This window comes from Caloenas nicobarica, chromosome 5, assembly GCF_036013445.1.
Source record: "Caloenas nicobarica isolate bCalNic1 chromosome 5, bCalNic1.hap1, whole genome shotgun sequence".
In the NCBI taxonomy this organism is placed as follows: Eukaryota; Metazoa; Chordata; class Aves; order Columbiformes; family Columbidae; genus Caloenas; species Caloenas nicobarica.
The window spans coordinates 15,761,277-15,778,080 of record NC_088249.1 but is presented as its reverse complement, the minus strand read 5'-3'; the positions used below and the strand labels follow the sequence as shown (position 1 = coordinate 15,778,080).

Here is a 16,804-nt window from a genome sequence, read left to right as displayed (position 1 = left end):
GAAGCAGACAATTTTAATAATAAATCTAATCAATCTTTGAGCAACTGAGAAAAGTAGTGTGTTTTTCATCTTGCAGTGTCATTTAAATCCAAATGCTTTCCTAGATGATAAATTAAATGAAACTTAATATGCTTAAGGCAGGGGAAAAAGAGTGAAATATAATGAGGTCAGTCTAAATCTAAGTGTTCCTTTAAGGTTTAAGTTTTATTGATTAAAACTTTCTGGAATGTATGTGAGCCAAATTTGTTTCTGTGGATGTACTCTTATGAAGCAGATTCTTCAGTGGTGGTCTGTTATCTAATATTTATTCAATCTCTAATAGAAGAACAGTTCTTTTGTACCCAGGTTCACTGCACTTTTAACAGTATTTGGCATCATTAACTGCTTGACCTATTTTTTTTTTTCTTATCCTTGTATTTATGGAGGAATAGTCCTCTAATGGAAACTGTTATAGTCTATAAAGGCATAATTGAACTCAGCTGTGGTTAGAGTCTTGCAAATGTATTCTGGCATCGCAGGGAAATAAGCTGACTTAAATTACTGCACTTGGTTTCACTTCTGTAGGTTAGGAAAAATCGTTTTGAATTCAAATTTGCACACGAAAAATAAATCGTATAGTAGTTTTAGGATGTTATTTATCTGAAAGTATTGTCACCATATAACTGGGAATAGAAAACAGTGTACTTATTTAGCATACTTGAAGAAACCTAAAAGCAAAAATAAGTGCTGTTTTTATCAGAGCTGAGGATAAAACAGATACAGGAAGAAATAAATACAAGGAATTTTCTGGCTGGATACATTACAAATTTTTATTTCACTTGCAAGATATTGATAAATATGATCACTTTTAGAAATAAATATAGAAATGGGTATATGCAAATTGCTTATCAGTCCTTAAAACCTAATTAAATAAAAATTATATCAAAGACCCTTTATATGTTTGACATAAGTGTTTCAGGTCTGAAATGAGCAAAATAAAACATCAATAAACTTGCCAGATCTAACTAATTATTAAATTGCGTGTCAGTATTTTGGTTACACTAATAAAACAAATACATTGTATATCATTTAGATGGTAATTCAGGAATGAGATTATGAAATTTTTTTAAAAATTGTACAGTTAAAAGGAAGTGGCATCCTTGTATGTGTTCTTTTGCATAGAGATCCCCACTCTCTGGATTTCTGCATGCACCTCCTCATGAACCTTGGAAGTCATTGAAATGCAGATTTAGGGAAGGTTTAGACATTCTTCTCAGCGTTTCTTGTGCACCAAATGGCTCCTCTCAAATGATGTCGGTTGTATTTTCCCTGTTGTCCATCCTTGGGCACTGCCACTGGCAGCAGTGGAGGGAGATTGCAAGTGTCAGTCTCGTTGACTAAAAAGAGATTTTTCCAAATGTTGTGATTGTGGAAAACTGCGGCTACTCTTGTGAAGCATAAACATCAAGCCTCCTTTGGTTCTGTCTGATTAGTTCCAAACTCATTATCACAGTTACTTATTTTCCTAATATCAGTCTCCCCTTGAAAGCTTTTATTTTTTCCCCCAGTTGATTTTATAGCTTAAGAAGAGGTGGGGTGATTTTCACTGTTTTACACCTCGCATTGATTTTTAAGGTATATCTTCTTTGTATCTTGGATCTTCTGTAATCTCCATTATTTCTCTGTCTTTCTATTCCTAAATAAAGATTTCTGGCATGCCTTCAGTTACTGAAACAATTGACTGTGTCTCTGCTTGCAGCATTCTTTCAAGAGAAATCTGTTACTGCAGGACATAAAGTCTATTAAAGTAGAGGTGAATTTTCTGTTTTCCAATTCATGGGATAAGCCAGGCTTTCTAAATTTTGCAAGTTCTGGTGCCTGAGTTTAACTTGTAGACATTAGGACAGTTCTAGAACATGTCAATGCCCTTAAATTCCGTTAAAATGCTTGTCTGAGTAAGACAGGAAAATAAATATATTAAGTATATTTGAGTCACTCGACTTCAGTGAAATTGGAATGAGAAGGGGAGACCCATGCGTTTTCATATGTGGAACTGTACAGTTCTGAGTGCAAACATCAATGCAGGCAGGTGTGTGAGCAGTCTAGAAATTTACATTTCAATGTCTCCCGAGGTCCATGAGGAGGCACATCCAGAGAATGTGTTCACACACATGATTATGCAGAGTTGTGTGGATCTGTGGAGGAGACTATTTGGAAACTTTATTTGATGGTAAGTAACCCTGTTTGCATTGCATACAGAGCGAATACGTACAGAAAATTGAATTCACCTCCATTGTGTTCTGATCTACAGTGGTGTCTTAGCATCTTCAGTGCATAGATAGTTCTTTTGATTATTTTGGGGATGTATTTTTGAACAAATGTAGGCCAAAATCCCAGAACAGTATGCAGAGGTATTCTGATCCCAGAAACATTCCAATTACAAAATTGGTAGGTGTCTTTATTCTTAGCTGTGGCTGTTGTAATAGCAATGGAGGCACAAGGCCAGAGACAGGCTGTGGAAATAACAAGAGGATGGTTTCCATGGCTATTGAATGCAAATATTTTTATCACATCTGGACAATGCTGTTCCTTTTTTCATTTGGGGATGTCAGGGCACAGAGAATGCTGTTACAAATATACACAGCTGTAAACTGAGACAGCTGTTGAGAGATAAGTCATGATTCTCTTTGAAATCACATAAACTAAAAATTACACATTTGCACACACAAACTGGTTGACATTTGTGTATTGAAAACTTCTTGTTGTTTTACTCTGAAGTAAGCTTGGTCTACTAAATTTCTCAGTTGTTCTCTGCAAACCGCATTTTCTCTGCATAATTCCTATTCTACATAATACTTAGGTGCATAGTGGATATTTTCTTAATCTGGTCTAGGTTGATTTAAAAAAAAATTAAAAGATCAGCTTCTTGTTTAATATGTGATCTGAGAAAACATTCTTTATTTCATAAACTTCAAAGAAAGCGACATATATGAAGTATTGAATAGAAAGTATGAGCTCTAAACTCTTACTGAGTTTTGAACCACTGAGTGTAGTGCTTTAGTAGTAGAATAATGCACTTTATTTTGTCATGAAATACATTTAGAGAAGTAAACAAGTGGAATTTTCACCTAGCTGGTATGTACATACTTACAATGAATGCTATGTTATAGATTGCATCCTGCAAACTCTGTGGTATGTGTATAAATCTGAAATTTAAATTTTTTTGTTTCATTCCAAAAATCTAGTAATATTTCATTCCTGTATTATCTTTGTTTAACTTTTGATCTGGTGTTTTTAAAGACAGCCTAATTATTATATTCTTAAATATTAAAGCTAAGTACTAGTAAATGCCGAGTTACCTAGATAAATATTCTAGTACATCTTGCTTTATTTTTAAGACTACAACTATATATATATACATACATACACATTTTCATCTGTGTTGCATGTTAGTTGGCAAGGGATGTAATTTAAATTGCCTTCTGCTATTTTTGTATCATTCACTGGATAAATGAAATATTTATTTTTAGTTCATGTACATAAGCAGCAGAAGTACAATTGTTGGCTTGTCTGTTTTTACGTCTTATTTTGTAAAGCAGAAAAATCCATGCATATGTATTGATGAAGCTGGAAGTCACCAAAAATGTTATAATTAACTTTATTTTCCTTAAAAAATTCATGCTATAATAAAAAAGATTTGAATATCTCCAAGTAATTGCTGTTAAGAGAAAATAATTTTACAGCCAATATTGTAGTTTACCCAGGTTGTTGCATATTCACTCTTTTAGAAGTGAATGTGAAAATGTGGATATTCTTTCAGTACATTCCTACCTCATGCTCTAAATTGATATAATTTGTAATTATACAGGAGGTGCTACATGTTGCAGGAGTGGAAATGCAGTTAACAGCTGCTGTTTCATTTTTGACGGTTCTGCAAGAGGAGTCGGTGTCCATTCATACGTACTCCCACTCCTTCCTACACATCATTCTCCAGCACCTGGAACACCGAGATGCAGGTCAGGGCTTTGCAGCTGTGCTGGTGACTGGTTACTTCCATACGTGGTGTTTCCTTAGTGACTGTACAATATTGTGTAAAACAGTGAGTGCAGTTACTGGGACTTGATATATAGCCTTGCATGAATGAAAAGATTTTTGCGTGTTCACCACTTCCATACTGATATTTAAACATAATTCTGATGGAAGCAAACAAAAACACTTTGTCTGAAGGACTAAATGCCAAAGTTGTTATTGAGTCCAAGCTTGTACTAAAGTGCCAGTGTTCTGTGGCTGAGAAAACAGAGCAAGAATGGTTGACATTTCTTCTGTAATGATTAGTTTTCTTAACTTCTTTGACACCATTTTTAAGATATAAAGAAAAAAGGACCTGTTGTAAAACTACAAAGTTTCAGTGGGCATAAGAAAAGAATATGCTTCTAAATGAGGGAAATTGTCTTTTCAAAACAAACAGGATAATTATTTTCCTCTACCAGAATTCGAAAGGTAAAAGAAATGGGGGAGGAATTTGCTTCTCACCTATTCTACTACTTAATGAGTGTTTGAAGTTTTGAATGTTAGATTAGTGACTTTTAGATATACAACTCCTTGAAGAGATGCAATTAAAAAATGAGAACTAATTTTGCAAAACTGATGTGTGTTTTCTTTTACTCATTATATGAACAACATAACATATAACCCTTTTCTTTCTAATAGGAGTCAGCAATGCATGGCTAGAAACTCTTCTTGCTGTAATAGAAGCTTTACCAAAAGAAACCGTCAGACATGAGGTAATAATAGTCTCCCGCCTATGTTAACAACAAATTAGTAATATTTTGTAAGACCGTGGTGCCCTGCAAATCTCATTCACTTCAGTCAGATTTGTGGCAGTTCCGTACCTGTGAAAACAGTAGTGCTTGTGGCACATACTGTAAGAGAGGAATGTGCTAAAAGGTGAGACAGAAAGGTCGTCTTAAAAAACTTTAGTGTTCTTTAGCAAATAAAGACTATTTACTGTAACACTTCCAGTGCACTTAATCATGTATTTTCATGTGTACTGTTTTGGGTTACAGGATAGTATCTCATTCTGTGTCTTCATGAAAGAGCTACATTTTGTTTGCTACTGGACTAAAATTCTGATTTCTGCTAAATGGGACTTAATACAAGAGGTCAATTTCATTTTCTGTTTCAGTTGTTCTTGATGGAACAAAGACCTAATGCCCTGCCACCACTCTTAATTTTTCACTGTGTAGCTCAAGCAAGAGGAAGTAAATCCGTCACTAAGTCATCATGCCTCTCCCCTTTACTCAGCTGATTTATTCAGTTTTGTTTTGAGTATTGATATATCATTGTCAAGTTTAAAAGCTTTGCAAGAGGCATATTTACTGTGTTTTTAATATAAAACAACATGGAGATTTGCATATATTATCGTTTGTGTAGTATAAAGATACACTTTAAAATTAATGGTTAATTGCAAAAGAGACTGAGTGAGGAACTGTGGCACACTCCAGGAGATACCTCTCTGTAATGTTCCTCTTGGGCTGACACCTGGTTTTCTGTGATTATTTCTGGCCAAAAAAGACTATATCTAAATACAGTGTTCTGTGGGCCTGCCTTTGTTTCTGGCACCACAGAGGTAATGCAACAAATGACAGCAGAGCTCCAATAAAGATGCAGGTTTTCTGCATCTATAAGAAAATGAAACCTCTTTCCTACAGATCCCTGAAGGGGATATATTATTCCCTGAAGGGGCATAATCAAGAGGAATCATTGCCTCAAAACTTTACATCAGAAGTAGTGTTTCCTGGGAAAACTTATGAGAAAGAACCTCAGAGAGGCTTCCTTTTATTTTCTCTTTTTTTTTTTTTTTTTTTTTTTTTTTTTTTTTAGGAACATATTTACCAACTTTTGTGAAAATTACCAGCTAATAGCTATAAATATTCATATACAACTTAGTCTCAAAATAAAGACACAAGTAGACAGATGTAAAACTGTGGCTGTGATTTGAATCATAAACTGCTCTTTGGGCCAAGATGTGGGTTTAATGTGCTATAATTAGTGCTGAATATTAAATACAGGTTTCCAATAGACTGTTAGTGTACATAGGCATTATTGTTGTTAGTACTGATTCATTCCATGAAAGAGGCAGATGATATTTGGGATGTGTTTTTCTAGATTTTTTTTATAAGAAGGGGAATAAAATATTTACTGCTCACATTTATTTTCTTTACATTTCTTCTTTTTTCTTTCATATAGATCCTGAATCCACTTGTTTCCAAAGCACAGCTTTCTCAAACACTTCAGTCCCGCTTAGTTAGTTGTAAAATCATGGGAAAATTAGCTAACAAATTTGAAGCCCATATGTAAGTAAACTGTACATATATTTTCACTCCACAGTATATACCACTATTTCTCTCTTAGTGGGCAAAAATTACTATGAGAAAAGTAGACTTTATTGCAAAAATTAAATGCTTTCTTTTTACAGATATCTTTATCTGGATATTAATTAACAATAAAAAGTTCATTATGTAACTGGCATATTCAGACTTGCTGATGTTCATCAGTTTATAACTTCTATTTGTATGTTCTTCCACGGGTTTGAATGGGTTCCATTCTCATGCTGTTCTTCTGTATTGTTTTCATTACTAGGAAATAAGCCAAGCAGTGGATGTCTCTGCAGTTTACAGAGACAAAACTTCTTCATCACCTTAGTTTCTTGTCATAAAGAGAAGAATCCTGTTCCTAACTTTTTGTTTGTCTAACCAAATTTAACACATAGATATATATATTTTCTTTTCTATCCCTAATTATATGGAGATGTATCAGGGGCCACTTTTGTTGCCTGATATTGTCCAGCTCTTAAATTCAGTGTCTGTGGGTTTGGACAATGGTGCAGAAGAGGGAACCGATGATGAAAGTAAATCTGAATAGCTTATCTACCCAAAGCAGTTGGTGTGGTCCTTTCTTTGGACAGTTTTTCCAGTCTTATGATAGTAGGACCATTTCACCAAATTGTTTCCTATCCAGGCAATTGACCACATATGATTTTGCATTCCAAAAGAAATCCACTGAGGGCTAGTAAATGCACAGAAACCATGCCTAACTGAGAAAGTCTGCTCTAGTAGTGATTTCATCTGCCCCAAAATGCAATACTTCAGCATAACAGAAAAGATGAACAACAGGACCATATGACAAGACATTTAGGAATAAATGTCTTTAAATTGTAATTCTTTTCTTCAATAAAAAAGAACTAGAAGCAAACAAAAGGAAGCTATCTATGCTTTCATTTCTGGTGTAGACTACACTTGTACATGTGTGGTAAAGTAGTATTTTTTGAGAATGTTACTAAAGCCTTCAAATCTTTATCTTCAAAATTTGTAGAATTCTGGCAGAATCACAATTGCTTTTATTTATTTAGTGTTAAATTCTCATGAAAATTAGGTGAATTTCCAGATCACTTCGAACCTTATGAGAAATTATAATAATGTTATCCATTATAAATTCAAATATTTGTACCTTCTCTTGTTGTATTTCTTTAAGATAATTCCTTGCTCTTCAAAAATAGGGAACCCCTTATTTCAGTGAACAGATAGTTGCACCATTTCTGTACAGAAGCTACATGTTAACAAGATCACTGAGAATTTTCGGGGACATATTGATCTTCTGGCAGAGGGCTCTGAGCGCAGTTCAGAGGGCTGAAAAGAGACCTGGAACCACAGACTGAGAACATGGCAGACTAAGATTCATGGCACACTCTCATTCCCCTGGCAGGAGGTATCTTGGTATAGGCTCAGGAGACATGTCTGGCCTCAGGAACAGGCAATATATAAGTGTATGTTCATGATCTTCTTCAGAATGGCAACATTCTTCCTCATAAAATTTGTACTATAATTAAAACCCTTTATTTTGTATTTCATATGACTCTCAGTTTTTTATATAGACTATTGAAAAACTCCTGACCCTGGAACAGAATATTAGTTTTTCTACATCTTGTTCCAACAACTATTTAAAAACAAGTATTTTTTGGAACTAGTCCCTGCTTCAGGGTATTCTAAAATACCAAACTCCCAAGACTTTGTACAGTTTTTGAAACTTGAGGCCAAATTTTTCTGTAAGAAGTAAATTAATTTTCACTGGGATGACTGGAGGCTGTACAAGATGCCTTGAAAATTTGCTTCTCTGTGGCTTCATATTATTTCTCTTGAGTTTTGCAACAGCATAAGGATTTGGACAGAGAGATTTTATGAATACTCATGACAGCATCTTGGGCAGTGACAGGCAACACAATGGCTGATTCTGCCAAGTTGCAGTATGTGTTTTTATTTAAATGGAATTCAAAATAGTGTTTTGTATCTGCCATTGATTTAGCATGAAAACTTGGCTCTACTTGCATAAAGACATTGCAGTACTGAAGCTTTTAATCTGAAAATAATTTTCTACTTTCTTCCCAAATATCTGTTTGCTGAGACGCATACCAAAGATAAGGTATCAGAGGCAATTAATTGGGAATTGTACTTCCATTTATATAATTCCTTGTATTCTTGCAGTGGCTCTTCAAAAATTGTACTGAAGATGGTTATTAAATGAGGACAGCATCTCTAAGCCTACTTGCCATTTTTGTAGTTACAAACAAACCAAAAACTCCCATGAATTATGAGTAAATTATAATGGTTGTAAGTGATCGTTTTTCTGTTTCTTTATAGCACATATTTGTGTCTGATGTATAGTATTGTTCTATAACTGCAAATTCTCAGAAAAAATCATTTACCATATGTGATAAATTAGTTTAAAAAATTGCCATTAGAAGTAACATATGGGTAAAATTTGAGTACTACAGAGTGGTTTTAAATATTCTTGTTCCGTATATTAATACAAAATGTTCATGTTTTCAGTATTAAAAGAGAGATTCTTCCATTGGTAAAATCACTGTGCCAGGATGTGGAATATGAAGTTAGAACTTGCATGTGTCGGCAACTGGAACATATAGCTCAAGGAATAGGGTGAGTACAATTTGCATAACTGCTTCTAAATGCAAAATCTTTCTCTAAAATATGTAATGATGGTAACCTAAAAATTCCTTTTAAGGTTTCTAACTAAATTCTTGCATACTCAGTAATGAATTTGGACCCTACAGATGTGTTCTTAGAAACTGACTGTTGGCAGTTGGCTCTTTTCCATTTTCGGATTTTAGTTTCTCCCTGATAGTAAAATTGTTGAACTGTACGGACACAGTTTTTTGTAAATAGTGAGTTCATCTACAGCTTCTTGCAATCATCTCAATTATCCATTGATGTCACGGGGCTTATTTACAAATGAAAGAAGATTATGGCAAGTATTAGCAGTTTCTAATAATTGCTGTGCAGTAATTTGCGAAAGGCAAAATGTGTTTTGTAAGCAAATTTCATTTCAGTATCAACTTTTACTCTAAGCCTGAGGACCTTCAATCTTAAAAGTACGGGAATAGAAGAAGTCTGGAACTTTTGTTTTAATCGATAGAACATATTAACTACCCACATAGGATTGGTCTTTGAGTGAACAAATATTTTAGAGTTCCAGGTCTGTCCACCCATTATTGTGTTAGGAAGAAAGAAAAGCAGTAACTTCTCTTACAGACTTGAAGAAATTATCAAGTAAGGTTCCCTGCCCTGTGTTATACAGTGGGGATAGATCAGATTTAAGAGTCCCTCTGGCTTTTAAAATTGTGAGTTCATGAGCAAATTTAAGCATGAAGCTGAAACTGAAATGTAATTTGAAAGATATATGGTAAGTATACGCTTCAGTTTGTTAGTACTGATGTTTGGGAAAGGTGCCTTCCTGTGACTGTGGATTTCTTTTTTTAATGGAGAGTTATGTTGTAGCTTAGAGTATGAGTTTAAAAAAACAAAACCAAAACAAATTCCTGAAGCAATATAATTTACCTCTCAGCCATGGAACACTGAAAAAGTGTGTGTTCAGGCAGTGTTTTAGCTTACTCAGATATAAGGAATGAATATTCACAGCAAGAGCTAAGCATTATTGTCATGTACTTAGTTCAACTTTTAGTAACGTCATGAAGGATAGTAATTTCTAGATTCCTAGATTAACTTATATTTGTTGCAAACAGAATAATTTTATGTGTGCGCTTTAGGCGCCTCTTCTGCAAGGTCCATGTCCTGCAAAATTCAGAGGATGTGAATAATGTGAAAACACAATATTACTCGTCTCACTGAAGTTAATGATTTGGTTTTGTACTTATTTTCTTTTATAACAAAATGTAGTTTAGCATGGTAAATACTTTTAACATTTCCCATATTGGATGGCTTTGAATATAAAAGAATTTGCAATTACAGAAAAGAAAGGTAGAATTTGTTGATATTTTTTATTGTAAAACTGAAAATTTAATATGCGTTCTACTAACCTGAATTACTGAATAATTTGAGCTTGCATTTATTTTTACTGTATGCATGTATCTCATGTGTCTTTGTGTATCTTAAAATTGAAGTCTGTTTAATGGGAGATCAAAGATGAGTAGAAGAGAGAGTTCCGTGTATCTTCAGGGAGTGACCAGGTGTGGGTTTTTTTTTTCCATGACTACCTAGTTTTGAAGGGAGGGGTGGCTCTAATTGTCACATTATTTTGAAGGTTGTGTTTGGTTTTTTGGTTGTGTTGGGTTTTTTTTTTTTTTTTGGTTTTTGTTTTTGTTTTGGTGGTGGTGGTGGTTTTGGTTTTTGGGTTTTTTATGCCACCAAACTGGAGATCCAGAGAAACATATTTGCAAAGCATTTTTTTTTTCCCCTGATTTCTGGGTCTTGATTTAGGATGTGGTCCTACCCTTCTCTGCCCTGACCCTTCCTATGCCGTATGTTCTTGTCTGTCTCAGTCACCTTCGTTCCTTATTGCTTATTTGTTATTGCTCAGTCCCATGAGCTTTTTTTTTTTTTTTGGTGTCTTATTTGAGATGCCGTCTGCATTTCCATGGATTCTTCTAACCTTCTCAGTTAACATCTCTTATAGTAAAGAACTGAGAAGTAATCACATGAATTTGGCTTTGAAAATGATTTGTGACACATAATACTTACATTATTTTTTTAATTATTTTGCTGTATGCTACTCTGACTAAAATAACTCTCATCTAGTACATGCATATAGTTAGAGAATATTTCTTTCAGATATTACTGAAATATTTCTGATGTTTTAAAAATGTACAGCTGCACAGATTGCCTTGTGCCTCAGTCTGTTGAGATGCAGAAAATGGTTTTGGTGGTAGACTTTAGGGAGCAGTCACAGTTTGTGTGAATCTGTATGAATTTGCTTTCAGCATTCTGGTTTTTTACATTAAGGATAGGTATATGTACACCCAAGTGTTTAAGAACTAAATGCGTACATTTGTGGTGTTTTCCTCACTCCTCTGAATGCTTTTTAAGTTCAACATATGCTAAACAGTGTGAAAGAAGAAACAAAGTTGTTTTAATTTGTAACAAGGTGGCTATATCTTATACTAATAAGTGACCATTTTGGAAAGGAAATAAAATTTTCTTCATTCTGTTTACTGTCTTTAAAATTAACTAGATCACATTTATTATACCTGGGAGCTGAAAATCTTAAAATGATATAGGTGTTATGCAGTGGCCACTGACAGTATTACTGGCAGTTTACCCAGCCTTAGACTAGTGATTTAATAGGGCTAAATACAGAATGAATCACTAATTAATAACTATGTATATTTTTCTTTAATTCTTTTATTTTTAGTATTAATGTATCCATATACACTGTTTGTGAGATTTTCACCTGGTCACTTGCTAATGATTTAGATGCTTTAATCTTTAATCTCATAAAAAATGGTGAACTGTTGGTATTTTTGGTATGTAAGCCATTGTAGTGTTTCATGTTGAGGATCAACAAGTAGTAGGAAAATACAGGAAATTAAAGAAACGGTAATAAGCACATTTTTAGGTGAATGTTGAAGGCGTAATGTGACAACAGCCCGATGTTTATGTTTACAATTTAGTGATGTTACCACTGAAATGATAAAATGTAATTTTCTCATAATTTTAGCTGAATAATTAATCATCTGTTTGGAAGAATACTGTTAAGCTAAATCTTGATTCGCAGGTAACAATAATAAACTCTGTAAGGTGCAAATAACTTTGCTGATTATAAACATTTGAAAGTGTTATTGTTAATATTGATTTACCATAGGGACACCTGTTACTTGTTTAGTCTGATTAGAAGTGATCTTTTCAGGCATTTTTATTTCAGTAAAAATCTATCATCCTGGAGGTTGTGATTGGTTCTGTATTAAAAACTGATTGAAATGACAGAGTCTAAATTCTTCATACACAGTTGCTCAAAGTGTCAAACGTAGTTCTGATTTTGTCATGTTGGTTAATGTAATTTTATCAGTGTTTCCCTGCAGTGTTATGCTCTGGGCAGTATAAACCTTGAGGGCCAGATCCCTGGCTGTTATAAATTGCTGAGGTCCTGCTCTTGAAACATGGTGCTTACAACAGCTTTCATTAGTTGGTGAGCAGACCAAGAGCTTGCACATGAGAACAAGACTAAATGGGCTTCTTAAATGCAGACAAGTTCAAACACTAGAAATCTCGACTAATACAAATTTAAAAAAAAATGAGCATGACAGAAAAAGTAAGTGGAAGTACTGGGTGTGTCGTCTTGTTAGTAGCAGGACTGCAGGAAGATCTTTCTAATATCTTAAGGCAATCAAGAATCAGTTATACACTGGGACAGGGGCAATTATGCTGGGTGGTAGCTTCTACAGAAGTTATACTTTTGCTCCATCACACATGCAGACAATGCTGGTACTTACCAAGGCAAAAAAGGACAAGCAGAACCCTTTCTTTACTACTTTAAAACAAGCCTGAAAGCTAGTGTTTGGACTAGTTGGGAAACTGTGTTTTCTCTGAGCAGTAGTTACTTACCCTCTGTAAAGAAGGCTCATCTTTGAAGTGTAAGATGCCCAGACACTTCAGTCCAACATATTTAATGATTTTGGGCTTTGGACCATTGCACTGAGCAATTTTTGCATATTTATTCAGAAGTGACACAGTGAAGTAGCTGGACTCCTTTGAGATTTTTCAGACTGCATTTTCTCCAATTTGTTTCGAGCTAATTTGAATGCTTTTTTAGGGGTGAAGTTTCACATTTTAAATTAGCATGTTTCTTTGACTGACAGGGAAAGAAGTTCTGAGATTGACTGGAGGTTTTTATTTAATTTTAATTTCCTTACAACTTTGGCAGTTTTTCCTTCTTGATTACCCAAAAAATATCTAAATTAGTATTTCAAGGAAGAATTCTGTTTTGCTATGGCAATATTGTTTCATTACATGTTTTCTCTTGACTGTTTGCCTCACTTTGCAGGACAGAACTAACAAAAACCGTGGTGCTTCCCGAGTTAGTAGAACTGGCAAGAGATGAGAGCAGCAGTGTGCGCCTTACAGCTTTTGAGACGTTAGTGAATCTGCTCGATATGTTTGATGCAGGTAAGAATTTAATTCAGGCTTACTAGCCCAGTTCTTAATGCTTTAATGCATCTTACAAATTTATTTAAATGCTTTTTGTTCTGTCTACATTCTTCAGATATTTCTGATTTCATTTTTTGTTGTTTTATCCATTACGTATTTCATGTCTTGTAGTACTTCATATATAGTAAGTTTTAAGGAAGCTGAACCAGTTGTCCACAAAATCAGTTATCTTATTCCAAGTTTCTACTATAATGTGGCTAAATGGAATGAGTAAAATTACTGTATAAATGATAGGAATATTGGGTTGTTAGTATTTACTCAATGCTCCCAAAACACAGAATACAAAAAGTTAGCTCAACAGATGCCATTTCTTGTGCTTTTTTTTTTGCTGTTACCTAGTTTTTACCACTTAATTGAAGTAAAGCTGGTGCTAGCTCAGGCTGCAGCCTGCCCAAGAACCCAGGCTGAAGCAATGATACGAGATTTGTGTGGGTATTAGTAAACATTGCAGGTTTTAACATTCAGTGTTATATGTCAAATACAGTTGTAAATTTTGGAACAGAAAATATTTCTTCATGTCCCATAAACTGCAGTGTGCGCAACTGATCAGTTTTAGAGGTACTAAGCATCCAGCGATTGCTATTTAAGTCCCTTTAAACTTGTAACTATATGGTACTGAAAGCTTCTTTGCAATGAGAAAGTGTGTATATTTTATAAAGCTTTTCAGTATTTAACATAGAAAGTATGAATGCTCGTGTTTTCTTGGTGCTCTGTATCTTTCCTCTGATCTACAAGCACATTTCATGCTTTTCTGGGTTTAGGGGTGAGTGTCTGTGTCTTCACGTGATGGAGAAATTCTCTGTTGTATCGTTTCTTTTGGTGTGGTGTGGTGGGTTTACCTACACACATGGCTCTCGGGTTCTCAGCACAAGTTCAGTTCAGCACGGATTGGGCCAAACTTTAAGGAGAGTTACAGTGACTGCTCCAGTGCAGGGGAACATTCTGGGTAACTGATGTGCCGTGGCCCCCAGTCAGCTGCTCTGCCGTGAGTTTTTCAGGGCAGTGTAGAAGACAATAACAGCCAGCTTTTCTGGCTCCATGTCAGTCGTGCTCTCTGCTGGTTTTTGTGACTGGAAGTGTACAAAGCAGCAAAGTACATGATAGATCATTGCTGTAGCGTGTGTGCAAAATATTGTTGATCACTGCTCATTATTTGCCACTTTGCTCTTTATACTGTCCTTTTCCAAACTCTTCAGTTGTTTATCTTCATTAACAACTATATTTTGCATCACATTTTCTACTCCCACTCGCATCTTACTGACTCTACTACTCCTTCCTGATATGTGAGTGAGGAGCAAATATTTATTGTACAAGAAGTTGGTGTTGAATTACTAAAATACGTGATTGCATATAAGCCATATGGAGGAGTACATAAAGAAATAAGATAGTTTTGGGGAGAATACCCTAAACAGATTTTTTTAGCAGTTAGCGCTTCTATCAGTAAGTTTGATGGTAGGTTAATTTTCAAATTATTGAGCCTTTGCATTGATGGTATCAAGTTTGTGCTTCTCTTTGCACCTTCCTCCCCTTCCCTCCAGTTGCTGTAACTACTGCTTTTAGCTATTGAAAAAAGCTCAGAGAAAGCAATCAGGGACTATTTACAGCTTTGTAAGGAATGTGTTTCTAGGAATTTGGTTTGTGTAGTTTTTGGTTTCCTGACTGAATTAGAAATTGAACATTTTGAAGGTAGATGACCCAAAACTATATCGTACAGTTTCTTTCCCACCATATCAAAATATTTCTTCAGGTCAACCTAAATATTTTGTCCAGCTATAATTACTTGCTGAATTTTGGTATTGATCTACTATTAAAAAATCCTAATCCCTTTAAAACTTGAACATTTTAAAATACAATGGTTTATTCAAAACAAGTCAAAACACACATTTCTTTGAACACTTACTCCATTATTTTATAAGGAGGCAGAGTGCTTGGATTTGACTTTAATTTCTAAATGATTTCATTTGTTTTATCTTACTGTAATTATTTTGTTTTTCTGTGAATTTATTGTTTACAAAAAGACTTTCAACCTCTTCTTCTCAGTAGGTTGAAGAAATTGACTTCCAGCATATCCAGATTTTTCTTTTTACTGTCATGGTCATGTTTAGTCTTGATCTCCCTGTATTCCTACTATTGTAACAAATCTTATTGTAGGAGTACTGCAGTATTCTTTCCTTCCCTATATTCCTGGTGAATGGAGAAGTTGGTGAGTCTTCATTTATTCTCTGTCTCATCCTTTACTGGGGGATGCCTTTTCCCTAAGGACAAATGAACAAAAAAACCCAAGCAAAGAAAACAGGTAAGGTACAAACATTTAGGACCTGTATTATGGTAGTATGTTTGTCTTTCTCTATACGTCTTGTTTCCTACCTCCAGCAAGGGCCTACCAAAAATACTCCTGAGCATGTTAAATTATATTTTTCATAACTTATTATGGAAGTCCACTCTCTGTTCTTTTTTTCAGATGTTGACAAATGGCTAACTTTAAACATTTCTTTTGTTTTTCAGATGATAGGAGTCAAACTGTGCTCCCCTTAGTGAAGTCATTCTGTGAAAAATCCTTCAAATCAGATGAATCTATCCTAATTTCTTTATCTTTCCATTTAGGGAAACTATGTAATGGATTATATGGTATGATTTAATGTTCCTTTAAAAAAAAAATCTTAGAAGTGAGGGAAGATCAGAGAATTTGAAGCCCTTAAAAAATACCCAGATTTGAATGTATCAAATGAAATTATAGTTAGGAAAGGAAATATGGAAGTAAAAGTCTGAAATCATCAATTGCATAAATATTGGATTTTGTGAATTTCTGCCTTTTTTTTTTTTCTCTTCCATGTTTAGACAGGGGCAGAGATGGAAACATGGTGGTTTGTGTTTATTATTTTGACTGATTAGTTTTGATTCCTTCTTGGATATTCTGGAGCTTGTGAGTTGGATGACTGAATTTTTGAAACTAGAAGTCTTTGAAAACACAGTCTGATGTTAACTGTGAACGTTCGCTTCTGTGCTTGGCATCTGTTTTGAGGCACAGTACAGAGTGTGGCCCATAAGGAACTTCAGAGGAAAAAGGAGACCTAATAGCCTGTGGATTCTCAGCTGCAGCTCAGGCCAAATCTGTACCCATAATTTTTGTGGTTTTCTGTACATTAGCACTTGAGCACAGCACATCTTTCCTTGATCATTCTACCCGCCATATACCCTCTACACAGAGCTTACCTGGGGTGTGGCTATGCGGAATCATGGTCTTATTTTACAGAGAGTTTCCCTCTAGACTCTTAAACCCTTTGACCTTTCTTTCAAAGTCACCGTTGCTT

General features: G+C 34.7%; 1 protein-coding gene across 1 annotated transcript in view; it reads left to right on the top strand.

The window, feature by feature from the left end:
• Positions 1–16,804, top strand: part of PPP4R4 (protein phosphatase 4 regulatory subunit 4) — a 65,443-nt gene that overhangs the window by 26,821 nt on the left and 21,818 nt on the right. The window contains exons 4-9 of the mRNA XM_065636182.1: positions 3,848–3,995; positions 4,690–4,763; positions 6,229–6,335; positions 8,865–8,972; positions 13,330–13,451; positions 15,999–16,121. Of these exons, the coding sequence (XP_065492254.1) occupies positions 3,848–3,995; positions 4,690–4,763; positions 6,229–6,335; positions 8,865–8,972; positions 13,330–13,451; positions 15,999–16,121 (682 nt within the window). The remainder of the gene's footprint in view (positions 1–3,847; positions 3,996–4,689; positions 4,764–6,228; positions 6,336–8,864; positions 8,973–13,329; positions 13,452–15,998; positions 16,122–16,804) is intronic.